The following is a 27,347-nucleotide window of genomic DNA, read 5'->3' on the forward strand; positions in this document are numbered from 1 at the left end:
GGCTCTTCCCCTCACCTCTTTGTTCTTGATCTTCCAATACTGCCAACCCCCCAGACCCCATGACCAACTAGCCAAGCCATTTACCATTATCCATGAGTTTATATATATTCCTATCCAAGGTCGCTTCTCTTTCCACACAACATGAAGTTATGCCCATTGGGAGAATATCACCACTCTCCACTCACTACTGTCTGGAGCAGTGGTACATCAGAAGCCCATTTTCATTTTGCACCCACGTATCAAATTGACCTATATGTGAACCAAGTCAGCCATTTTCCCTCCTCCGTTACCTAGCATAAAGGATCCAGCACGGCACTTTATATGGGAAGCCAGCAGCTAAGAGAGCTGAAGGCAAAGACAGGGAGCTCTTCTGTGGGCAGGTCATGGAGGCAGCAGGTAGAGCATCACCCACGTCAGAGCAGGAAACCCCTGAGGAGCCATGTGTGGAACCGTCCAACCCAGCACCCTGCTGACAAAGAGCAAGGATGGCTGGCAGGCTCTCATTTGGTGGGAGAGAAGAGTTGCATTTTGAAGGTATCTGGTCATTTAATTTTTTTAAATCGAGGCATAACATACCTATAGTAAAGTGTGCAAATCTGAAGTGCACAACTTGAAGAATTTTTACACACACACACACACACACCTATGCAACAACCACCCAGACAAGGAGTTTTACCAACACCCCGGAATTTTCCTAGGCCCCTTTCCAAGCAGCCCCCCACCCCAAGGTAACCACTCTTCTGACTTGTATCACCATCTATTAGTTTTGCCTGTTCTTGACCTTCACCTAAACGGAATCACACATGTAGTACTTCACGTCTGCCGTCTTTTGCTCATCATTACCACGTCTGTGAGATTCTCCAAGTTGCTGCATAGAGCAGTAGCTCACCTTCCTTATTGCTGAGTGCTGTTCTGTTGTAGGACTGTATCACGGTTTGGTCATCCTTTCCACTGTCGCTGGACATTGGGCGTGCTTCCGGTTTGGGGCGATTATGAATAGAGCTGCCCTAATCCTTCTTGTACGTGGTTTTTGATAGTCATGTGGGTCCATTTCTCTTGTGGAGATACCGAGGAGCAGAATTACTGGCTCACGATTTGTTTCTGAAGGAAACATCCAGAAGGATTGGCAGGGATTTGCCCTGGCCATGAATGCTGCGGCCACACGAGGAGCGGTAAGGATATTTGCATAGTGGTGAGAAGCACATGTGCTTGACCAGGTCATCCCTCTCTGGAAGGGGCAGCCGTCAGAGGCCGACTTAAAGAGCCCAAGACTGCAGGAAGGTGACCCTGCCCAATCCCCACCACCTGGAGCAAGGCTGAGCAGCTGATTCCAAGGTCTACATTTCAGTGACCTCCCTGGCTGTTTATTTGAGCTTGGTGGCTTGGCCCCGCAGATCAATGAGTGACCTGGGGAATAAGTTCACGTCCTCAGAGCTGCAGACAGGCTTGCTCAGCTCAGGCCAGGGTCCGTGCCTACCTAGAGGAGGACTTTGAGTTTTGAGGAATTAGCCCTGATGAGCAGGGAGACAAGGGACAAATGAGCAGCCCAGTCACAGCAGGACCAGAGCTCCTGAGGCACTGTCCCTGTGGCTCCACCACGGTCAGCAAATCAGAGTCCGAAAGTCGAGGACAGGAATCTCCAGAAAGCCCACAGCATCTGGGCTCAGTCTGGGATGCTGGGTGCCTCGACACAAAACCGGAACACCGGTGAGCACTTTTTGCAACGAGACACACCATAGCATCACCGGAATCAACTGACAACCGTTTAAGAGAACTTTTTACTTCCAGTCCTCAGTCTGCTGGCACCCAGCAGCCTCCGGGCCTCTAGCACAGCCCCTTGGACTCACACAGAAGCAGTACAAGGACGTAGAAAGCAGCAATCACGCCAGCCAGGCCACGGAGCCCTAGCCCAGCCCTACCAGCGACTTCTTGGTGACTGTGCAAATCACTTTACATCTGCGACCACAGTTTGCTCGTGGGTACAAGGCGCTAACAGTATCTGCCCCTATTGCCGCCGAGTTATTCTGAGAATCACCTCATAATGGCTCACCAGAAGGAATAAGTAGGGCTCTGTAAACAGAAAATATTGTATTAGGCCTCAACAATTGTTTATGGTTGGACTGAGGCAATGATCAGTGAAGTGGCATTGGGCCAGGGCTGCCCAGCCAGGACAAGTCCCTCTCTCAGGCCTCATTGTCACCCCCTGTCATGTGGGGTGTCATGCGGGGCCTCTGGTCCCGCTCCCCACATAAGAACGCAGGATATGGTGAGGCCAAAAGGAACACCCACGGAGCCATAGGTAGGGGAGTCATACCACTATATTCTAGCTGGCGGCTGGGTCGAAGACACAGGAAGCAGGAGCCACACAATCCGCAATCTGCTGTCCACTTCTCTGCCTGACAACCAACCAACTCAGCCATAGCAGTTATATCAGTGGTCAATTGGCTAACTGGTTACAGCTGATGGCCAACCACTCACAGCTGACGGCCATCTACTACCCAAGCCAGCACCTTTCCACGTGGGGCTGAGAACCTGGAAACTGCTCTCTGGGATTCTGTCCCCACACCCCCTCCTCAGGCAGAAAGCAGATGGCTGAGGCACAGCCTGAGCCCATGAGGCCTGAGGAGCGACCCCAAACATAGGTGTGATCAGAATTGAGGGATCGGCACAGGAAAGCATGTCCCCTTCAGGGCCTATGGGTCAGTGGGTCACCAATTCCACAGTTACTCTTACATTCATTTGTAGATGAGAAAACAGACTTTCAGAGGTCAAGAATTGTCCTGAGGATCACGCAGGACCCCACTCCTTTTCTTTGTCCTCTGAAGTCCACCTCTTCCTACCGCCTTTCCTTAGCCGCATGGCCCCTGATTGAGGCTGACTGGGTGGGAGACCATGCGGGGCCTTGGGAATGGGATTGGCAATCCCTGAGACATTGTCCACGGGAGATGGTTCTCAGCCAGACCTACTGGCTCCCTGCTGCAGCCACAAGCCACTTCTCCAGCCTTCCCCTGACCTGATCTGTCCCATATTCTATGCCAGCCAATCTTCTCAACTTCCAGGACCTTCTCAAATTCTGCCACCTCCAAGAAGTCTTTCGTGGTCTTCCCAACAATTTGAATCACTCCCTTTTTTTGACCTCTCATCGTTTCTGTTTAGTTCTTAAAGAAAGAATATTGTTGGGAGTTTACTTAACTCATTTATGTGGGAACTACCTAGCAGGACAGTAAAATTTGAAGAACAGAGTATCTATAGGAATGCTTAGAATAAGGTTGGTAGGTCAGAAACAAAATTGGTGTTGTCCTCTGGGGCAAAAACCTTAACCTTTGGAATTATCTCTTCTACTTGAGAGAAATCGCCTGCACTCTGCCTGACAAAACTCTGTAAGTTAACATGGAACTTCACAGACTCAGAGCCTCAATCAGTACCCAACAGAAAGTCAAATACAGGTTCAGATCTCTAGATCACAAGTCAGCAAACTACAGCTCTGGGGTCAAATTGGACCCTCCACTTGTTTTTGTAAATAAAGTTTTATTGGAACCCAGCCATGCTCATTTGGGTATTTACCGTCTACAGTCATTTTTGTGCTGCATTGGCAGAGTTGAGTACTAGTTGTGTAGGTGTGACCAGAGACCGTATGGCCTGCAAAGCTGAAAATATTTACCATCTGCCTCTTTACAGAAGCTTTCTTTCTCAAAATTTTTTTCTTGTGGCAAAATACACATAACATAAAATTTACCATCCCAACCATTTTTAATTGTACAGTTAAGTAATATTGGATACCTTCGTATTATTGTGCAACCATCACCACCATCCATCTCCAGAACTTTTTCATCTTCTCAAACTAAAGCTCTGTATCTGTTAAACAATAACTCCCCCACTCTCCTCTTCCCCAGCCCCTGGCAACCACTGTTCTACTTTCTGTCTCTATGCGTTTGACTACTCTAGTGACCTCACATAAGTAGAATCATATAATACTTGTCTTTTGTGACTGGCTTATTTCACTTAGCATAATTTCCTCAAGATTCATCCCTGATATAGCATATGTTAGGATTTCCTCCCCTGCTAAGGCTGACTAATATTCCATTGTATGAATATACCACATTTTGCTGATTCATTCATCCATTAATGAACCCTTGGGTTGCTTTCCTGTTTTAGCAATTATGGATAATACTGCTATGAACATGGGTGTCAAATACATCTTCAAGACCCAACTTTCAATTCTTTTGACTATAAACCCAGACATGGAATTTCTGGGTCATATGGTAATTCTATTTTCAATTTTTTGAGAAACTGCCATTTTCTGCAGCAATGACATCCGTTTATATTCCAACCGCAAGGGTTTCAACACATTATTTTCTGTTTCTGGTTTTGTTTTATTTTTTTATAGTAGTAACACTAATTTCCTAGGTTTTTGTATTTTCTACCTGCCCCACCTACCCCCAACACTCTGCCTCAAGTCACTTGTGTCCTCAGGCCAACAAGATGGTCAGATCCTGTGGGCATAGAGAGTCATCGCTGCATCCTCATCAGTGACCAGCATATTTGTCATCATGAATAGTCCCTGATTTCTAGGAGCCTACACTCTGCAGGGGGAAGTAAAAACATCTACTCTGCGTATGCCCAAACGAGCAAGGCAAGAGCACCAGGCTGGTCATGGCTGGGAGTACCTGAGGGCCACTAGCAAGGAATGGCTCCAGTAGGCTCCCTCCCGCTGGTCTCTGCCCTCTCCATCGTCCTGCACACTGTAGGCCACAGAGTTCGCTCTAAGACACACCTGTGATACCACACGCCGTTCGATGCCTCTTCATTTCCTCATTTCTCAAATATAAAGTATAGTTTTTTTGAAGGTCAGTGCAAGGACTGGTAGGCCCTATCATCCCAGCCACGGCTCCAGCGACTCCCTTCTGTCCCCTGTCTCAGGGACGCTGGACACCCCCATTTCCTGAGCATGTGTCTACTGTGCCCTTCTTGGCTTTCAAGGCCCAGTTCCAATGCCTCACCCACATCCCCTTCCCTCAGCCAAAAGGCTTCACACTCTCCTCCACACCCTGTTCAATTTTCTGCTGTGGCGTGTGTCATTTTTGGTGTAGGAGAAAGAACCTGGATAGAAATCTGAAGATCTGAGTCTGATCCAGCCTCTCTCACTAGCTGGCTCTTTGTCTGGCATGAGTCACTCCACTCTTGTTTCTCTATGTTTAGAAAAAGGGAATTGGGCCAGGTCATCGGGAGGTTTCCATCTATAGATAAAGCTCCAACTTCTTCAATTATTTGTATTCCCCTTATTTCCCTGTCAGACTGGATGTCAGTGGGGGCTATGTTCTGAGACCCCCCAGTGGATGCTTGAAACCACAGAAAGTACCAAACCTTATACATACTATGTTCTTTCTATACATACATACCTATGATAAAGTTTAATTCATAAATTAGGTACAGTAAGAGATTAACAACAACTAATAATAACATAGAATAATTATAACAATATACTGTCATAAAAGTTATGGGAATGGTTTGGGGGCCATTATTAAGTAAAGTAAGGGTTACCTGACACAAGCTCTGTGACACCGTGACAGTTGATCTGATAACTGAGACGGCTACTAAGTGACTAACGGGCAGGCGGGTGGTGTGGCGCTCAGGGACACGTCTTGGGCAGACAGAGCACGGCACAAGATTTTGTCACGCTAACCAGAATGGCAGGCAATTTAAAACTTATGAATTGTTTATTTCTGGAATTTTCCATGTAATATTCTCAGACACGGCCAACCACTGGTCCCTGAAACCTCAAAAGTGTAACCGCGGATAAGGAAGGAGGCAGGGGGCTACTGAAATTTATTGTTTGATCGCCACCCCCAGCACCCACTGTAACGCCTTCTGTGTAGTGAGAGCTCAGGAAATGTTTCTTGGATGGGGAGCTGTGGGGCCCCACCATGTTTTCTGCGCCTTGCTCACGACACACCCTTTGTCTAGAATGCCCTCTTCCTCTCACATTTCTAGCTGACAAACTCCTCCTCATCCCCAAAGAGCCAACTCAAAAGTCATCTCCTCTGAGGCCTCTCGCCTCCCCTGAGCTCCCACAGCTCCCGTTGTATCAGAATCAACAGCCCGTTATCTTCTCTGTTAGACTGAGGGTCACAGTCAACTCTTCCTGTCGTCGTTGCTGACACTCCAGTGCCCTTGCCAGCTGTTTGCAGACAGGAGGTGGAGTCGGTGGACCTGAGCCTAAGGCAGCAGCGAGGGCATGGAGTGTTCAGACGTCCTGCTTCATTCTGGCTGTGCAGGGTCTCAGGAGGTAGCCTCATGGAGCCCAGGCCCCATGCCTGTAGCAGTGGGTGACATTAACTCCCCACGTCCCCTCTCCTTGTTCTGCTGGGTGATGCCATCGACCTCCAGCAGCCCCTTCTTAGTGACATCCCACAAGTGTAGTTGCTACATCCAGCTGCTCCTGCTGGCACTTGCCCCTTGGCAGGGGCAGCTAAGCAGATCTGGGAGCTGAGGGGAGGCTGGCTTGCCACTGGAGTTTCGTGGAGTGAGCCTGAGCTAACACGGGGATCAATGCCCTCACTCAAGGGCCCTAATGACCTAGCACAGCTTCCTCCTTCAGCCTGAATGACCATGCTGTGTAACCAGACACATGGGAAAACAGAGCAAAGGATGCTGCCTGCCCCCAAAGGGTCCCAAGCTTCAGGAATGGGGGAAGCAGAGAGGGCTGGGGCAGTGAAGGAGGAAGTGGGTAAGTGGAAATTGGGGTGCCGTGAGTGGGAGGCTGGGGAGAATGACAGACTGGAACAGTTTCCCAAAGCTGCCTCGGTATCAGAATTGCTTGGTGGATTTTCCTTTGGGTTATTTTCTTAGCATATGGTGTATTTTCTTTCTCTACAGCTATAAATGAAATAAAAATAGATGAAGCTATCTAAAAGACACCTGATCTGATTGATAGGGTTTATCAATCCACCTGAGGGCCAGGTGAGCTGAGTGTGGGCCATACAGGCACAGGCCAGGAGCGGTGATTGACAGTGTGCTCAGTGAGGAGGACCCCAACTTGGGCAATTCAAGAGACCAGGACTGTGAGGTCCACGGGGGTGGCAGTGAAAGATGTCAGACACTGCCATGTAGGATGGATCTCAAGGAGACACGAAGTCTCACCGATAATAGTCACAGGTGGGGCTGGGGTGAACGTCAGAAGCCTGGTTCCAAGGCATTATACAGGAGGGGCGGAGAGAAGCCTTCTGTCTGTCTATTTAAACCATAGACTCTTGTGCTCTGGAATCAGGACCCCTGGAAGCAAGGCCCTTGATTTCCAGTGTAGCCAGCATGCACGGGTCCAGGGACAGCTGCCGTTAGCCTCGGGGCTAGATAGGGATACTGACAGGGACTAAAGAGCCGAGCTGTTGCCCCAGGTCTACCAAGTATTAGCTGGGTGATCGTCGGCTGCCTAGTTCATATCTCTCTTCGTCTCTCTTTCTTCATGTGATCAAAATAGAAATAATGACACCTCCCATGGAGCTTTGTTGGAAGGATTAGAGGAGATAATGGAGGTGGAGGTGTTTGTTGGCTCACTGCCCCTGGCATGTGGACCCAGGGCCTATCATCCCCCTGCCTGTGCTAATTATTAAGCCTCAGGAGGAGGTCTGTGTGCTTTGTGATTTGTAGGGGCAGGTGAGGTGGGAATAGGGTGGTGGCCTAGGCCTTGAGCTCAGATGCCCGCACCCTCTCAGATGACACTGACAAAGGCCAGCCACCTGGTTTGGGTTCCCCCAAGCCACCGGTAATATGTCTGCTCCCATACCTTGGCAGTTCTGCCCAGAAAAAGGCAGAGGTGTGCAGGCCCGGGCACAGGCACAACATTCCTGCAGGGTGCAGGACGTCCGCATGCTTCCCGGCCTGGTGGGTGGCCCAATACTGACTGCCCTGAAACACGGAGCCCAGCCGGAGGGTTCCAGAGGCAAAGAGGGTCTTAGGGACCTCATTGCTCTGGTGAGGACCTGGCGATTCACAGAGGCAAGTTAGTGTCAGAGCCCGTGGTTGCAGGAAACCTCCCCCTTACTGAGCTCAAGTCTGGCTGAAGGCCATCACAAGTTAGGGTTGGGGAGAGGGTGAACATTCTTTCCTGGAGGCTACATGCCCCATAACAGGGGAGACTTGGGCCCGAATCTGGGGATCTGTAGGCTCTTGCCAAATAAGCACATGACCTCTCATCTCTGATTCCTTTAGCACAAAGTCAATTTAGGGAACCTTCAGATAAGCAAAGACTGGGAGTGGGGTGGCGGGGTAGGGTTGGCAATGCTCTTTCTGGGTTGGCACTTTTGGTGCCAGGTAAGGACAAAGTTCTGGCTGTTGGATCCACTTTGAAAGATTCAAGCTAAGCCCGGAAAATCTCATGTCAAAGATTGTGTGTGTGTTTCACTGGCGTAATTTTGCTGCCCTCTGCATTGCCCTCCTGGACCCCAGCAACCTTGGGTGACCCATATGCTCTTTCTGTCCGCAGCTTTGCAGCAGGAGTCTCAGGAAATGGTCCAGATCTCTGCAGCAGCCCTGGGGCCTCTCGGTAGAATCAAGTGCCACTGGTCTTGTGGAGAACCTGGGTGGGCACCTTGGCAGTGGAAACATGTCAGCTGGGTGGGGGCCAGAGGCAGGCCTGGCCACACCCTGGTTGTTGGCTCAGAAAGGACAGTCCAGGAAGCATCTGTGCCCAGATCACTTTGCCATCTTGTCTTTCCAGGGCCAAGGGTTGCCTTATTCATCAAGGAGACTCCCAGCCTGAAGATGGTCTTTCTTCCTGCCCCTCCACCACCACTCTTGCATGAGAGGAAAATGCTCTTTGACAGAGAAGGTCTTTTCCCTTTGGCGGGTCCACAGGAGGCATCTGAGAGTAGGCCACAAGAGAAAGATTTTGGAGCCAGGTGGTCCAGGAACCTGGGTCCTAACCCTCAGGGGTGACCTTGAAGTAAATCGATCCCTAGAGCTCATCTTATAAAATGAGGAGGAAGCCAACTGGCCTGGCTGACCCTTGATTTGCACAGGTAGTTGGGTAAATCAAATGGGAAGTCAGTGGAAGTGTGTTACAAAGTGTGACATACTATCCAAGTGGCAAGGACCCCACTGCCCCCACCTCTGGCTTGCTGCCAGGCATCCCTGCCTGACACTTGTGCCAGTCCTTCTGGGCTCCTGCTGACCATCCGAATGGGGCACTGGGCAACACTGCAAACGTAAGGAAGGCACACAGGACGCTCAAAGCTACTATGTCAAGAGAGCTCATGTTCTCTTCCCAACTGCACTGCTACGCGCGTCTTCTCTGCCCGAGGAACGGCTCCTCCATCGAGGTAGCCACAGGAACCAGCCATCTGGATATCCACTCAAGGAGATTCTTGAGGCCATGGTTTACGTTTTCTTCCACAGGGGCCAGCAGGAAGTGAGCTGAGCAGGGTCACTGATTTTCGGAGGCCCCCTAGGCTGAAGAGTTTGCAGGGGAAGAAACCCCAGAAACTGGGGGAAAGGAATAGGGGGTGAGGGGGCTTCATTGCTCTTTAGCGAAGGAGGCATTTGGAGAGGAAGGTGGCAGGGCACTCGATGGGGAGGGTCTGGGGGTGGGGCAGAGGCTTGTTTGGGTGAAGAAGAGGTAGAGTTACGGTGGACACACTCTGAGGTCTAGGGAATAAGGAACAAGGAACAAGGAGAGCAGATGGGAGGGACAGCCTGCCCCCCAATGTGACAGAAAAGAACCACTTGAATCTTCAGGGCTTTGTTTGGGGTGGGCAAGGGACCAACACCTGGAACTGGTAGACAAGTGGTCAGCATACCCTTCCCAGGTGCACTGGCCACCCATGGCGCCAGCACTGCGTGCCTGTGGATTGCATATCCCCATAGGACACGCCTTGGCACGGCCTCCGCCTACTTCACCAGCCGCAGTCAGAGTGGACTGTGGTCCTCCAGGCCTGGCTTCCTTCCAACTCCTGACTGCCAAGCTCTCTTCCCATCAGGCCCCTAGCCACCTTTCTCTAGAACATTCTGCCCTCCACTCCTCCCACAGAGGCCCTCCCTCACCACCCGTTCTCACTTGAACATCCTTCCTAATGAACCTGGAAAACCAGGTCCCCTCCCTGCTCCCTTTGATAATGCGGACCCCACTATGTGCTCATTTATGTTTTTTATTTATATTGAGGTGAAATTCACATCAATTTACCATTTTAAAGTGTACAATTTAGTGTATTTTAGTACATTTACAATGTTGTGCGACAGCCACCTCTGTTTAGTTCCAAAATGTCTTCAGCACCCCAAAAGGAAACCACACACCCATTAAGCAGTCACCCCCATCCCCCCTTCCCCTCAGCCCCCAGCAACTACTAGTTTGCTTTCTGTCTCTACGAATTTTCCTTTCTGACCATTTCATAGAAACAGAACCATGCATATGGGCCGTTTTGTGGCTGGCTTCGGTCACTCAGCACGCTTTCAAGGTTCATCCACGCAGGCGTGTTTATCCATCCGCACTTCATTCCATTTTATGGCTGAATAACGTCCCATTGTACGGACACACTGCATCCTGTTATCCATTTTGGACATTTGGGTTGTTTCCACCTTTTACTGCTATAAACATTCACGTCCAGGTATTAGTTTGAATACCTATTTTCAATTCTTTGGGGGCATATTCCTAGAGTGAATTGCTGGGTCATATGGTAATTCTATATTTAACTTTTTGAGGAATCATTAATTTATTCTTGATGTCTTCCTAACCTCTGGATGTCTAGACCTGTACCATCCAATACAGTAGTCGCCAGCCCCATGTGGTTATTTAAATTCAAATTAGTTAAAACTTAATAAAATTAAAGATTCAAATCCTCAGTCACATTAGTGACAATTCAAGTGCTCATGTGATTGGTGGCTACTGAATTTCCATCATCCCAGAAAGTGCTACTGGACAGTGCTGGCCTACACTGTCAGATCCTCCCTGAGGGCAGGGACCAAATTTGTCTGGTTTATCACAATGCACCCAATACCTAGGAAAGCGCCTTTCACATAGGATTGCTATTTTAGGAAGAGAGGGAGGGAAGGAAAGCGGGAGGAACAGTTGCTTTCAAAGTGATTCCTTCATTTGATCTTTTCAACAGAACTATAAGGGAAGCAGGAAAAAAATGACTTTGCCTCTTTTTGCAGATGACGGACAGGTTGAGGGAGAGAAATACCATCCCCAGTGTCACAGAGCTGGTTCAGATCATGGCCCCAGACCCTCCCACTCTCTCCACCAGCCAGACCTTCAGTGGCTCCTGAGATGTCGGCACAGAATAGTGAGTAGACAGCCTGGAGGCTGGAAAACACCAGAAGCAGCAAACAAATCAGTCTGATTGTCACAGAATGAGGGCATTTCCCATCTGAAAAAGAATTTGCATGGGACCTTATTCACTCTTTGTATTTTCTAGATGAGGAAAGAGGCCACAGGAAATTATGTGTATGCGGGATTAGTTAAGAGGCAAAGAGGCTGGGTTGGGACCAACCAGCCCTTGGCGGGGTTGGAGGGCAGGGCTGTGACTTTGGGGGAGTCACTGAATGGTTTACAGCAGAGACCAGTTTCATGGCCCCTTCATAAGATCAGCCTGGTAGCATCCCCAGCTGGGCCAGAACAATCTGAGACTGAGGGAGAGACCAGTTGGAGAACACCTGTAATCTGAAGCAGGATGTGGGTGCCGAGGATGGATGGGAATCAGAGGAATCTGAATAGCATGAAAGAAAGAATATTGGGAGGGCACAAACATGCTCACTGTGGGACTGGATACTGGGGTGAAGAAGAATGCATTTCCCATTCAGCTAACTGTCCAAAGCAGCTGAAGGCTTCTGACACCATTCTAGAAGCTGACAGAAGAGCAAGGACTTAGCTCATTAGAGCCAACCACTGTCTGCACCAGACCCCATAAATTCTCTCTTGAAATGACTTGGGGGGTGGGGGTGAGCTGGCAGCTTTTTCAGATGGTACAGAGATCACAGTGAACCAAGTAGCGTGACATATGGACAGATCAGGGCTTTGAAAGAGACCAACCTGAAGAACGGCAGGCATGGGAAGGGCTGAAGGCTTGTGTGATGCCTGTTTGCAGGGTGCTCAGGAGTTCGGGGTTTGTCGTTACTAATGATGCCACGTGGGTATGGGGGACTATGAGCGAATTTCACTGGCTTATTGCATGTATCTAAATAATGATAGGACTTTAGACCTTCTAGGTTACTGTATACAAACTTCTTGTTCATTGCCACACCCCTAAAAAGCCATTTAGACATTTCCCCCCAATCGTAACCCTTCTTAAAATTTTAATATGTGTTTATATATAAAAAGAGCAAGATTCATTTTTTGCAATTTTTGCTTCTCTGGGGGTGATCCTGCCCCACTGGGAATGCAAGCTGGAGATCAAAGTCTCCCCTAGTTGTTATGGGGCCCACAGAGATTTTCTCATACTTCTCACCAACATGGCCACTTTTGCGTCCTAAGAGAACTTGTCTGGCTCTCCCTGCTTTGCATATACTGCAGAGGGCCCTGTGCTCCCAAGGTCACCTTCCCACATTCCCAAAGTAGCTAAAGCCTTGAGGAGCTAACCGCGCCATGTTCCCTGCAGACCTCCCCACCCTAAAATCCTGCTGATGTCCCACAGAAAGGAGGTCCGTGCCCATATCCCCTCTGTATCCTATGTGTCTCCGGGCTGAAGGCAGCACTCACGCCCTTGTCTCAGAGATCTCCTGGAAATGACCCTTCACCTGAGGCTGGCCTCGACACTGAGCAAGACACTGCTGTCTCTCCAGCTGCATGTCTGACCCCAGGACTCCCGAAATGTGCTTCTTGAAGAGCCTTTTTGTCAGCTATAGATCAGCAGTCACAGATGAATCCCAGCTCAGGCTCAGCTGCTCTTCACCACATAGTGGAAAGTTTACAGTACGTCCTTATTTGTGTAAGTCACCTTATTGTTCTGACTGCAGTCCATTTCCCAGATGAGAGCCCTGAGAGCCGGCCGGTTCAGAACTGAAGCAAGGCCACAGAGTGAGTGGTTCCAAGGCCTATTTTCTTCAGAGCCTCCCCAGCAGTGCCTACATCCTGGAGAGCTGGGACCATGTCCATTCTCTCCGGTGTAGCACAGGCCCACGCAAAGGGTGGTCCTCACATCAGCACCTATACACGCCGAGGTAAGTATGGGAATTGAGAGTAAGCATTCGAAGTGTTTATAGCTATTTGATGGAGAAATTTTATGCCTACTAATTCTAACAATAAAAACTTCCAGCCGTGGATACTGGTTTGTTATTATTTTTCGCTTTCAGTTTTCCAATGATTCATTTTTATTGTATTTTATGAAAGCGTTGATCTGTGATGGGTTGGAACTTTTTTTTTTTTTAAAGCTAGTCCTTCACCATTGATAGAGTGAGAAGCATGGTGTGGAGGCTGCATTAAATAATGTATACAACATGGAAGGTCTTTGACCTCAGGGTTAAAAACGGAAAAATAGCTTGTGGTTGTTTGGCTGAACTAACAGGTAGACAGAGCTCAAAGGTCTCTCTTCTAGCCAGGGGAAGACGCAGACTCAAGGTCATCAAAGCCTGGCTTTAGGGAGGTCGTCCAGCCCCAAGGCGTGGCTTCCTGCTGCCCCACACTTACTTCTGGAGAGGACCTGGCTGCTCAGCCCAGCAATGGGGCCACAAAGCAGGACACCCCACTGCTCTGCTCAGACTAATCTTCTCCTCAAAGCTCTCCCTGGAGTTTTCACAAATGTTTAATGAGCCCCACACCAAGGACTCAACTTTGAGTCAAGCTCTTCCCATAGGAGCCTACAGGTCTGGTGATGGGGGTAGATGTATAAATAATTATATACATAATTACATATATACATATAATTATATATACATATAATTATATATATATATATATATATATATAATTTTTTTTTTCCCAATCATATATCATATATATGAAGTACTTTGGGAGCACAGAGCAGGGAACTTCTGACTTTGCCACAGTGGAAGCGACTCGAAAACTGAATCTTAAGGTCAAGTAGAAGTTGCAGGCAGATAAAGTGGGAAGGGCACTCTGACCAGGAGATATGCATGGATCAAAAGTCAGGAGGATTGAAATGTCATGGCCATGCTGGGGGAACACTGAGCACTTCCACATGGCTGTGGTTTGGACAGCTGCAGGGAGAAACGAGCCAGCAACGTGAGGCAGGCACCAGATCACACAAGGTCTTACCTGCTAGAATCCTGGCAGAATGATGAAGCTGGCTGGACTGAGCAGTGCCTTGGGGAGGGGGCAGGAAATACACTTCAGAGATAAGTAGGGGTGGAGTTGAGCTGGAAGACCCATGGGATCTCTTTGAGGGCGTGAGGGGGTGTAGGTTTGAATTTGGGGGCTCATAGCAATGGCAGACAAGGATGAGAATGCCTCTTACTGACACTAGGTATTGGAGTCAAGGGCAGGAGATGAGGAGAGGTAAGACCGGATTGGCAGCCTCTTTTTGTTCAGAGCAGACCTCTCCTATGGGCATGTAGGTCCTTTGTGTTTGCCCGTCTGCCGACACCAGTCCAGACAGGACTCCCAGATGACTCCAAAACCTGGCAGGTGATTCCTCCCAGTAGCCAGGACCAGGGATGGGCTTGCCGCTACTCGTGCTGCCCGACTGCCCGCTTAGCTAGACCACCTTGAAACAGGGGAGATGATACCTTTAAGTTGAAGCAAGCTGCTCTTGGCGAAAGCAGTATCACAGGTTAGAAGGGAATTTGGAGATTACCTACTCAGAACCATTTCTTCATAAGAAAGGAGAGAGCCAAGAGCTGCAAAGTGAGGACAACGAACTTGAGCCTATTTGAGCCTTTGTGGTGTTCTTCTTGCTACAGCACACCAGTCATCTGGTTGTCCCCTGATTGGCTTGGCCTCCAGCTAGAGGCGGCTGAAGACATTAAATGGCAGTGTCAGGGCAGGGTATCGTAACCCCTGAGGGGTGGGACCCAGAGGTGAGGAATGCTGTTTCGCTGGCGCAGGGCAGGTCATCCGAGGTCCAAGCAGCTTTCACCAGCAGAGATGATTGGTGACTGCTGCATTTTAGTGGTACATTATATATTTTATCTGGGAGTTTTAGTTAGTTTCAGTGAGAGGATAGATCTAAGTGCCTAGTCCACCCTATTAAAAACAGGAACCTCTCAGGTTCCTAACTACTGGGTGGCTTTTGGACAAGCCAATCTCTGGACTTGTTACCCTGTCCTAAAGGTAAGGCCAGGTAGTTAGCAGGCTCTCCTCCACTCCTAGTTATAGCACTGCTGTGCCCTGTCCCATCTGAGCTACACCTTGGGCTGTGGGCCCCAATGGGGCTCCTGCCTGAGAGCCCATGGCTGCACTCCTAAGGCCAACCCACAGTGCTTCCTCTTGATCCTGTCAACGTTGGTTGTGCACAAACTAACAGTGAACGTGGGAGGGGAGCCACTGAAGCACAGCAGCCACATTGCTGCCCAGCTCTGCTGACTCCCAAAGGCCCCCCAGGAACACAGCCCTGGAATAGAAAACAAAAGACATCAACTCTAGTCCTGGCTCAGCCACCGTAATGGCATCTACCTTATTTAACCTGCATCTATAACAATTTGAAAATGCTTTTCCACCCATTATATCAAGTGATTGTCACAACAGCCCTTTGAGGTAAGCAGGATGTGTGTTTCTCTTTTTTACAAATGGGAAAAATGAGCATCAGAAGGGTTAAGTGAGTTGCCTGAAGTGATGCTAGTTTGGAAAGAGCTTGCACTTTGGAATTAGACCTGAAAGTCACATTGCAGTTATGCCAATTACCTAACTTCACTTAGTTTTTGTGAGCTGTGCCACAGGACAGTAAGGTCACGTCCACTTCTCAATGTGTTCCCTCCTTTAGGTTACCCTATATTTAAGCACTAGCAGTGAGTCAGCTGCATGGTGAACCAAAGCCCTCTGGAGGCGTGGAGGGGCTGGAGACTTGCCTGTGAAGGCCCCACAAGTCACTACTCTAAGTGTATTGGAGCCTCCGAACCTTGGATCTTTCCAAGGAGAGGGGAGAAGACCCACGTACAGCAAAGGGTGAGGGCAGTCCAGGTTGGGAGATGTTTTGGAGCATTTAGAGGCCATAAGCATCACACATAAGACCATGTGCATGTTTAGTGGTGTTGGGTCAGGTTCTGCCATCTGTATTTGTCTTGGTCATTGCCAATAACTAGATCATAGATGAAAGAGCACTGACCTTTGAGTCAGAAAACATGAATTTCTAGTCTTTTTCTGCCACTAATTTGCTACGTGGCCTTGGTCAAGGTCTTTGCCCTTGCTGGGCCTCGGCCATTATGTTGGTATAATGAGGCCGTACCAGGTCTAAAGATAATGATATTAGGAAATAAGCATATGCGCTTGAACTTAGTAAACTTGAAAGCAGAACCGAAGGTCTCCAGTGCAGCTCCTTCTCCCAGTGAAGGACGCCTCGCTTCACTGACATTGCCTGCATGGGTGGGCACTCAATCAAGAACTGTTGCATGAATGAATGAACGGTCTTAGGTTTTTCCCATTTATCATTCAGACACTCATCAAGGTAGTGCAATTTGATGGAAAGGGCATGGGCTACAGAATCAAGACAAATTCTATCTCTGCTTATAAACTGGGGGACCTCGGGCAAGCTATTTAACCTCTCTGAGCCTCAGCGTCCTTACTGGTCTTTGCAGGATTGTGATGAGGGTTAAAACAAATAATAGACTTAAAAGACGTAACACCGTGCTTAGTGAACGGTAAATACTCAGGAAATGGGAATCGTCAGTACTGATCACCAGAAAAATAAACATTGGCTGTGGCACCAAAGACCTGGCACTACTGATACAGTAACAGTGGCAATAACAATAAATCCCTTATAGGGGTTTATTAGGTTTTAGTTTTCAGGAGTTTTTACTTTTTATTGTATTTATCTGATTTTATCTTTATAATACTGTAAGGTAGGTATCACCTCCATTTTACAGACGAGGAGCCTGAGGTTCAGAGAAATAAAATGACCTTGTCAAAGAAGGTCACACAACCCATAGGGGCAAGAGCTTGGACTAGAATCCAGGCTAATTCCCATATTCTCAGGGGTGTGGCTCGTGGTCCATCATGCCATTGTCCCTCCCTGAGAGGGACACATTGTAAAAGTGCACAATGATCTTATCTGATATGAGATTCAAAAATCAGACACATTCCCCCAACCTGGGTTCCCTCAGTATTCCAGAGCGGGCATCCGTTGTTCTTTCTTACCCTGGTTTCACACTGGATAGCCTGCCTTCTGTCTTATATGTATTGTGTTTAGTTCTCCTCTTCTTCAGGGCTCCAGGAGGCTCCTCTTGTGGTATTCTGGGATTTACGGAGCAAGTCTGATTTCCCCTCAGCTCATCCTTCATTATTTCTTGTCCTTCTTTCAGTCTTCACTCATAGAAGCATCCCTCTGCATTAAGACATCCGTCTCCTTAGTATTAACTCCATCAGAACTACACGGACTTTCCTACCAGGATTTTGTACAAAAATAATTCCCCTCCCCCCAGTATCCTCTCTGATGACATCCCATACGTTTTCAGCCATTTGGTTTGGAGCTGAGGGCAAGGCCAATGTCTTCAGGGAACATTATTAATATTTACATGCCATGCTTTCCTTCTTCGCCCCATCCCTGCTTAATTCACTAGGCTACGAGAAGCCATGGGCAGAAGTCCCAGTAAGAACTGGGCTCAGCAAAATGACATCACAACAGTGTCTGCAATGGCTGAATGTTAGAACGCTCAACGCTCAACCAGGGCAGTAGCAGCAGCAACGGAATAAATGGATCAGATGGAAAACACTGTCGGAGATAGAATTTGTTGGGCACAACAACCCTTTTTGCAAGGGTGGGAGACAAGAGAAGTAAAAGACTTCTGAAATTCTGACACGGAGTGACAGGAAGAAGAGTGATGCCATTAATAGAAAAGAAGACGTTAGTTCACAGGAAGAGCTGATTTCTTTTTCACAGGAAGAGAAGATGACAAATTTGGCTTTGCACCAAAAGCAGTGAAGGACAGACACATAGAATACGTGCCGGGACCTGACCCTTGACTCGAGGAGGTGACATTGAGTTTGAGGTGCTAGTGGGACATTCAGCTTTGCACGAGTAGGAGGTGAGTAGATGTAGATTCGAGATACAGAGTCATCCCAAATGCGGTCCCTAAAGGAGAAAATATTGAGTGAGCCAAGGGCCAAGAACATTCAGGGGGAGGAGGAGAAAGAAATGGAGACACAAGAGGGGTGGCCCAACAGTAGAATCGCATTGGGTACCATCAAAGGACCAAGGGAGCATGGCATTCTAAGAGAAAGAGACGTTGGCTTGCCAGATGCCTCTAAGAAGTCCAAGAACGTGCAACTGGATTTGATATCGATATTTCAGAGAGGGTTCTAGAAGGCTTAATAAGAGCAGGATCTGGAAGTCAGTCTACTTTGCATTCTAGAACTCAGTATTTCTGCTGGTTGAGGGCTGGACCTGTTATCTCCCTGACCATCTGTTTCCTCACCTGCAAAAATGAAGTAACACTACCTACCTTTGGCTATGATGTGAGGGGTGAGGTCAGGAGGGGGAAGGATAAGAACCACCATGTACTGAATCCTTCCTCTGTAGGCATTGTCCACTATTTGAGAGTCCTTTGCACACCCTAACCTATGAGAATTGGAGAAGACTGTAATGGTCAGAGAAATGAATGGGAAACAGAAAGTAGACCCAGAGAGGACTGACTACTCATTCACAGAACTTGGCAATAAATAGACTATGAAAAATAGGGAACATGACTTGAGAAAAAGTCAACTTTGAAGCGTTTTTTAAAGATTAGGAGTGACTTGGCCATATTTATCAACCAAGGAATGAAAGAGACAGAAGAAGCCAGGAAGAGTGGTCTGCTTTGGCCAGCTAGGCCTCTGACTGTGAGGTGCTTTGTCAGAATCATACAAGATTGGACAATAAAGTTCCTGAACTCATCCTAGAAAAAGTGCTACAGACCTCATTGCTGAATATCACTACGGTCACCTTCCAAGTACTCCCCTTGGGAAGCTATGCACCAATGCCAGCGCCTAGTCAACCCTTCAAAGCAATTTTGGAACTTTTTCTGGAATGGTCATCAGAGCTGTCCTCGTATTACCCTTGATGTCCTGAATGTCATCAACATGTCTTCCTTTCAATATTTCCTTTATCTTCAGGTAAAGAAAGAAGTCTTTAGGGTCCAGGTCAGGTGAATAGGGAGGGTGTTCCGATACAGTTATTTGTTTACTGGCTAAAAACTCCCTCACAGACAGTGCTGTGTGAGCTGGTGCATTGTCGTGATGCAAGAGCCATGAATTGCTGGCGAAAAGCTCAGATAGTCTAACTTTTTCATGCAGCCTTTACAGCACTTACAAATAGTAAACTTGGTTAACCGTTTGTCCAGTTGGTACAAATTCATAATGAATAATCCCTTTGATATCAAAAAAAGATTAACAACGTCATTGCACAAGTTCACGAACTTAATTGTCATAACTCTATTCCCTTTTTGGGTGTCTTTCACTTTCCCTCTCCTTCTGATGAACCAGTCTCTGCTTCCGTGACCCTGCCAGTCTACCAGCAGACATCAGAGACTTCTTGTTAGGTAAGAAGGAAAGCCCCTTCAGCTGTTCTGTGGGGACTGGTGGCACAGACTCCACCCTCCAGGCTGTCTTTCCACTCTGCCCAACCTTTCACCCACTTGGCTAGCTGAGATGTGGGCTCTAAGCCACCCCGCTGGTCTCTTTTGTCTCTGATAAAGTGCAATGATGGCAACTAGCTCCTGGTAAGATCCCCAGGAAGCCGCAGTCCTTGGTACTGCTGTAGATCGTGGGGAGGGATTCTGTGGGGCAGGAGGAGGCCGTGGGAACCTCGTCCCTCTCTGAGATCACCCTTTTCCTAAGTGACTCTGGGGTCAGCTGGATACCATGGGGTTTTCTCTAAGGGAACAGTCTCATCAGTCCATCCTGGTAGTGAGAGCAATAAATAAGAGGGTAGGAATAGGGCAGATGGGGGCAAGGCAGTGTCTACTGTGGGCTCTAGCCTTCGAAAGTTCTCTCTTAGTTCAGGCCCCCTCCTGTTCTCTCTCCTTGAGTACTGCAGTGGTCACTGGTCTGATCTTGCTGCTTCCACGGTGTCTCCTTGTATCCCATTCCAGCTTCAGTATGCCTCCAGTTCTCTTTCCACACCACAGATCTAGTCATAGCACATTCCAGCTTTATGAATTCTGCCCCCTCCACCAGGATAAAGTCCTCCATCCTTACCCAAAGCATATGAGGCTTTTCCCAGTTGGAACCGTGCCCACAGCAGGTTTCACCAGAACCCTCCCTGGAGCCATTCCTTGATGTTTTTCTTTATTCATTCATTCATTTGTGTCTTCATCAAATTTTTTCAGGTCACACTCTGGGTAGTGCTATGTTGAAATCTGCTGGGAACCCCACACCCTGGCCGGTCCACACTTCTTACCCACCCCCAACATGCTTGCTGCCTTTTAGGGCCTTCTCACGTGCCCATTTCTCAGCCTGTGAGGCCCCTCCATGAGATTCCCCGGGGTCTCTCTTTAAGATAGCACTTCTTTCTCCCAGCTCCAGGACCTTTGGAATTTTTTCATTAAGGTTATCGATGTATTGTGTTAAACCCTCATTAAGGTTATCGATGTATTGTGTTAAACCCTTTTGGAAAAAAAAATCACAATCTCGGTTCCTGTTTCAGTAAACGTTGAACAGGCATAAGAGTCAGTGTGCTCTCCCTAGTGCTTGCTTCATCCTCTTATCGTGTGAGCAAGGCTTTTGGTTTGGATGTCTGTTCCCACTCTTCAAAGCCAGAGGCCTTGTTCTCCTCCTGCCTGGAGTGTGCGGCAGGAATGAAGGACGGACTGACAGCGCCACGATGACAGTGCTATAGAGGAGGCCAACCACTGTGGGAATGGCATGAAAGGGATCCCGGGTGCCCCCCCCCCACTGTCCCCTTCCCCACCAGTTGGCCAGGGTGAGCTTCCTACCCCCCACCCCCTGCATCCCCAGCAAAGTTTCTACCATGGTTCCTTTCCACTGACCTCATTAGGAGAGAGGTAGTGTGGTGTCTGGACAGGGCCCAGCTGTGCCACTTGCTGCTAACCTTGTGCTTCTGGTAATTTCACCTTTCTTAAACCTGTCTCTCCATGTTCACATATAACAATATGGATCGTTTACCTTACAGGGTTTGGTAAGAAGCTGATGAGGAGAGTGTGTCATTCAGGGACCTGGAAATCATCCCATGGAAATCTGAAGGCCCCTTATTAACTCCTGATTCTCAAGGTTTTTCTCCCCCCTCCCCACCTCCCTCTGTTCATCCTTACTTCCTACTTGTCCTCGGTCAGCCTTCCGGACAGGTGTCTTGGGCAGCCTTTTCCTCTGGGCTCTGATTCTAAGTAGCCCCATCTAGCTGGTCTGGGGGCCTGCCGCTCCACCTAGCCTTCTGATACCCCCATCTTTATTTCCTGGAGTCTGTACACCACCACTGCTCAATTAACCGTGTGTAGTCCTGTAATGCTTCCATGTTACGTCTCCCAACTAGGCTATGAGCTTGCTGAGTCCAGGGCAATGACCGTGTCTTGTTCATCGCTGCTGCCCCCCTCCCCCCGCCCCAAGGCTCTTTTCTTAGCACAAGGAAGCAGAGCAGAGGTTCTTTTCTAAGATCGTCTGATTACAGGGTTCAGAGCCCTAAATGTGCCCGAGGCCAGCTCGTTCCTCCAGGGAGGCTGCAGGAAGGCGCCAATGTGGAGAGCGCGCACAATGTGGAGGTATTGGAGTCCCGATTCCGGCGTGCTGGGGAAGGGCGGCACCTAGCCAAGCCAGTACCGGAGTGCAGCTGGCCAGCCTGGAGGCTCTGCACCGCCCACCAGCCTGCGGGCCCCCACCGCGGCGCGCCGCGCGGCGGAGCTCTCTTTGTGCGGGCATCAGGTGCAAAAGCCGGGGGCGCGCCGCCGAGCGCGCGGAGCCTGGCAGCCGCCCCCGCTCGCCGCCTGGCTCCTCAGGGATCTCCCGCGCCCCAGGCGGGGGCGGGAAGAGGGAGGAGGTCCGACACGTAGCGGGCCTTATGGCAGGGCTAGAATCCGCGCCGCCAGGCGGGCGGGGGAGCCGGGGATCGCCGCTCCTGCCCGCTGGCCTTCGAAAGATCCTCCTGGGCCAATGGCAGGCGGGGCGACGTGCCCGGATTGGTGCAGGCGCTCTGCTGATCACTGTGGAAACCCGGGCGGCGGGGAACGCGGGAGGATGCGGAGCTGGGGGCGGGGGGAGTCCGAGGGGAGGGCGGAGGAGGTGTCTGGGCTCTGAGCACCCGAGAGTTTTTACTGGTGGCAAAAGTCCATCGCAGGCTGGCGGGCGGCGGGCGGGGCGGAAGAAGGGGACTGCTTGGGGACACTGGGAAGCCAGGGATATTCCTAGGGCTGTTTGGCTGGGATACTCCTGAGCAAAGGCGAGGCGGCTGGGGGGAGGAGGCGCGGTGGGAGGAGGAGTAGGAGAAGACAAAAGCCGAAGGCGTGGAGGGCCCGGCCTCACACTCGGGCAGCGGGCGCCGGGAGGCCGCAGCACACCGGGATCCCGGTCAGCAGGCAGCATGGGGAAGGGGGGGAACCAGGGTGAGGGGGCTACCGAGCACGAGGCGCCGATGCCCACCTTCAGCTGGGAGGAGATTCAGAAGCACAACCTGCGCACCGACCAGTGGCTCGTCATCGATCGCAAGGTCTACAACATCACCAAATGGTCCAGTCGGCACCCGGGGGGCCACCGGGTCATCGGGCACTACGCAGGGGAAGATGCTACGGTAAGGGTCTGAGGGTTCTCCCACCACCTTTCTCTGCTGCGGGCGTGAGTCAGGAGCCATGGGTCCCAGGGCGCCAAACCTCCAGCGATGAATGGAGCTTGGGGCGCCCAGGAGAGAAGGAAAGTGTCTACAGCGCTCATCCCCTGCCCCGAATCCTCGTCCCATGGGACAGCTGGGCCAACCTGTCATGGGTGTCGGATTTTGGACCCAGGGAAGCAGCGCTGCGGTGGAGATCCGAGCGGTGGAGAACCGTACAGGATCTACCGCGCGCACAGGGACTCACGCGTTCGCTTCTTCCGCCGGGTTCACCCGATGCCAAGGACGCCCAAAGGGGGCGCTCGGGCCCTAGGGCTTTGGCGCCTCTAGCGTGGAAGATGGCGTCTCCTGGGCACTGAGGAAAGGAGCAGGAGAGGAACCAGGTGTGGGACTCGGAGCGCGTCCCTCACTCTCCAGCCAGACTAGGGGGCGGGGGAAGAAAGCTCGTCCTCGGCCCTGGCTAGCTCCTACCTGGAGTGTGGTCTAAGGAGGTCCGCAATGGCTGCTGAGGAGAGACCGCCTGGCACCTCCTGTTCTCACGCCCTCAAAGACTCCCAGGACCCACCCCCAAGGGTCAGTCTTCTTGGGGGACCCGGGTGGGGAACTGGTGGAAGGCGAAAGGGCTGGAGTTTGCAAAGCCCAGGTCGAGAGGCGCGGTGAGCCGCGTGGATTTAGCAACACTAGGCTGGCTTGGCAACAGGTCCAGCTGTAGCCGAGGTTACTCTGGGACGTTCTGCTCAATGGTCCTCTGTTTTAAATCCGGCCAGGAATGCCCTTCCTTCATCTTGCTCAGCTCCTATCCTAGAAGCTTACTGCCTCCTAAGATCAGACTTTTAGGGAATGAAATGTACTAACTGGGAATATAGTTGAATAATGGTCGAGTGAGCCACTGGATCCCCCGCCACACACTGGGACCAGATTGGACAAAGGCCATGGGAAGTACTGGGTATATGGGAAGGGGACTTGAGAAGAGATGCAGGAACAGGCTAGGAATCAAGAGAGGATTTTTAAAAAGCTGTTGAGCAAGTGGCTTTGCCCCTTGGGGCATGGACTTCTTAGTCCGAGTTTGGGAAGTGACAGTATTTATGGGCCTTGCAAGTTTGAGGAGGGACTGATCCGCAGAGAGGTCACATCCCCTGCAGCACTTTAATGCACTGTTAGGAGCCAATCAGCATGCAGTCAGACCTTGGGACAATTCAGAGCCCCAGCAGGGAATTTTCCTGTTTCTGAAAAAGAGAAGACTCATCAGTCTGGACTGCCTCTTCCCCAGAAGGATGACCTATTGAAGGGCAAGTGTAATTGCCATTTGAGCCTTCTGCAGAAGTTAAAATTTGGCCTTGCCCGTCAGAATAAAAGTTGTTTAATTTTTACATCTCACTAAGCACATTAATACCTGTTACCTCATTTATCAGAGCCTCGGATCAGCCCTGTAGGATCTCTCATTGCTCTTAGGTTTACAAACTTGCTCAAGCAGTAGCCCTTGGGCCTAAACTCAGATTGTCATCACAGTCCTCCCAGCCCACCTTCCCTCATTTATCCCTCTCTCCCTCCCCTCCTATTCCGCCTCTGATTATTTTCCCTCTGGTCTTCTGGAGCTTCTCCTTGCCTTGCTGTGGGCAAAATGAATCCTCACCCATGTCCCAAGAGTGTATCTGCTCTTTTCACAGCAGAGTCTGACCACTGCAGAACTTTCCCCACTGAGGACTTTTAATCTTTAACTACTATTTCATCACACATTTATTCAGCCTCTCCATGGCTCTGAGCTGGGCCCAGGCACAAAGAGGAATAACCCACAGTGACCACATCTGCTGGGTTTGCTTCCCTCGTTCCTCTCAAACTTTGACTTGAATCCGGAACTTTTGCCTCGAGACACCAGCTCCCCCACACCCCTGCCCCCATTCCCACCTTGTCTTGTCACTTTCCTGTCCCGTCTTCATCAGTGGCCTCTTAGAACACAAAGAAGAGGTCAGGATTCATTCCATCTTTTAACCTGCTCCTACACTATTCGCGTGAAAAGGCAATAGATTGGAAGTGGAATGGATCTCTGTCCTCCTTTAGACAGGGCAGAAGGGGTCACGGTGTTCAGAGGCAGAAGACCTGGTTTTGAGACCCAGCCTTATGAATTCCTAGGCCGGGCACTTACCCTGACTTCCCTTTCCAGGCCTGTGAAATGGGAAGGTTATCATCATGCTCAAATGGGCTGTGTGTGAGGTCATTGTTTAAACTTCAGAATGCCCTCTTCACGGGTTATTACTGTTTGTCCCTTAGCCTCGTGTGCATGTTCCCAGCACACATAGTAGGGAGTTCAGTAAATAGGAAAAGGAGTATGTAGAAGGGGAACCTAACTGACCCCATTTTTGCCAAAGGAAAAGGCATTTACTGCACATGAAATTTCCTCCTCTGGTTGTGCCTGGAGGGCAGCTCCACCCGGTCAGGTAGATCTGGGTAGGAGCAGTCACCGGGGAGATCCATACCCACCCCCAGAGTCCCCGGGTATCTTATTGAGATGCCAGAGAGGCAGAGTCCTATTTCCCACTGTAATCCCATCATGCCCAGGTTGCATGTGCCTGGCATCAGCAGGGACACTTACCAAGGACTCTTTGGGCACAGAGCACTGCTTCACAGTCCTCTGTTCCTTCTTTCCCTTGGAGGGAACATGGCACAGGGGCTTCCTGTCCTGTCTGCATCTCTGTGCAGCAGAAAGGAAGTCAGATACCCTGTCTCCAGCTGAGAAGCCCGGGTCCCTCCTCGGCTTCTCCCTCCCTAACCACCTGTTCCACAGAGTCCCGGTTCCCAGGGCTGCTGCCTGCAACATTGTATGCCCAGAGTTGGCTTCTCCCGCACTTTTCGGGTCCTGGGCTAAGTGTGAAGCTGGATTAGAGACCAGCCTTGCTCTGCAGAGAAGGTGGACAGAGCCAGGAACAAATCACGGCACCTGATCCTCAGTGCAGTGGGAGGAGTTGTGAGCTGTACCCGGAGCAGGGCGGGGGCAGGTAAGATGTCTTGCAGAAGTCGGCAGGTGTTGGAGCTGGGCAATGGCAGAAGCAGGAACTGTGAAGTCCAGGAAGTGTGACATACACATGTCTTCCATGGAATATGGATGTTCTGGCAGCATGACCTCCCTGCCCTACCCCACCCCCAACACACACACCTACCTTACTGGGGGCAGGTTCCTCTCCGTTCTCTCAATAGGTTTGCTACTCCTTTCTCTTCACCTGTGTCCTGGGCCTGCTTCCTGAGGAGTCTGGCTTCTTTCCCTGCCAGATGAGAACAGAGCCTGCTTCCAAGTTTTGTTCCAAAATCAATGTTTGGGTTGGCCTTGTCTTACGTAACCCGGCAGAATGTCTTGTACCAGCAGGTACTTCTGTAATGGAACAGCTATTGGGAACCTTCTGCAAGTGTGTGCAGCACATCTGTGACACTTTGAAGGGAGAGACACCGTGATCAAATCACAGGGAGCAAGAAGCTCATTTTGATTGAGGACCGTGTATTAACAGTGGAAAACTAGAGTTAGGAACACCTGGAGTGTGACGAAGGGAAAGGAGCTTTGTCTCTCTGTCTCCTCATCTGTAAAACAGGACCTGCCTCAGAGTTGGTAAAGATTAGTGGCTTCTGTACATAACGCCCATGGCTCAGTGGCTGTCCCACACAATCTCAGCGTGCGGTCCCCCTACCGACCAATAATGTGTAGGTGTTGGAGAAGGTGAGGGGTTCTGGTGTTCCAGAAGCGTAACCCAAGTTGTGCAGAATGGCGGAAGAAGAGTCTGAACATGGTTGCAGAGTGGAAAAGTCTCTTGGGGGCAGGGGGTACGCAGCCGTGGGGTCCTGAGTTCCCACATGCACTTGTGAGCCCTCCTGTTAGGCACTGCTGTAGGCCCTGGGGTTATTGCAGCAAACGAGACAGGCGTGGCCTTTCGGAGCTTATATTCTCATGGATACAGATAATGGAGAAGTGAGTAGAGACTGTTCCCGACTTACAATGATTTGACTTATAAGTATTCAACTTGACGATTAATGTGAAAGGTGTTAGTTGATTTGCCCAACTGTAGGCTAATGTGTGTTCTGAGCACATTTAAGGTAGGCTAGGCTAAGCAAAGATGTTTGGTAGATTAGGTGTATTAAATGCATTTTCGACTTCTGATATTTTCAACCTATGATAGGGTTTATTGGGACGTAACTCCCTCATAAGTCAAGGAGCATCTGTACATGATATAGCTTGTGATGTTGATAACTGCTCTGAAGATAAAACAGGACAGTGTCCCAGAAAAAGTGTGGGGCTGGAGCGTGGCTATGGGGTGGTTGGGAAAAGGCTTTTTGAGGTGTGTCCCAAATGGAGCTGGCCCGGGCCACTATGGGAGCAGGCCTCCAGGCAGAGGGAAGAGACGTGCAGAGGCCCTGGTGTGGGAGCAAGCTTAGTGGACCTAATGGCAGTTCCCAGCAGGCCTGCTCAGAAAGCTGCTGGATCTAGCAGGGACACTAGACAATCCAACAGCGCTTGGC

The 27,347-nt window shown here is 49.9% G+C and overlaps 1 protein-coding gene and 1 long non-coding RNA gene across 2 annotated transcripts in view; both read left to right on the forward strand.

Moving 5' to 3' along the window:
• The window catches only part of LOC109459519 (mammaglobin-A), a 53,272-nt gene extending 40,019 nt beyond the window's left edge, over positions 1 to 13,253 (forward strand). Inside the window, exons 4-5 of the long non-coding RNA XR_012497602.1 lie at positions 11,146 to 11,276; positions 12,958 to 13,253. This is a non-coding gene — a long non-coding RNA (mammaglobin-A). The remainder of the gene's footprint in view (positions 1 to 11,145; positions 11,277 to 12,957) is intronic.
• Positions 13,254 to 22,388: 9,135 nt separating this feature from the next.
• Positions 22,389 to 27,347, forward strand: part of FADS2 (fatty acid desaturase 2) — a 31,940-nt gene continuing 26,981 nt past the window's right edge. The window contains exon 1 of the mRNA XM_019719044.2: positions 22,389 to 22,811. Coding sequence (XP_019574603.2) covers positions 22,605 to 22,811 — 207 coding nt within the window. The 5' untranslated portion in view covers positions 22,389 to 22,604. The remainder of the gene's footprint in view (positions 22,812 to 27,347) is intronic.

Source organism: Rhinolophus sinicus, linkage group LG06 (genome assembly GCF_036562045.2).
Source record: "Rhinolophus sinicus isolate RSC01 linkage group LG06, ASM3656204v1, whole genome shotgun sequence".
NCBI classification, from domain to species: Eukaryota; Metazoa; Chordata; class Mammalia; order Chiroptera; family Rhinolophidae; genus Rhinolophus; species Rhinolophus sinicus.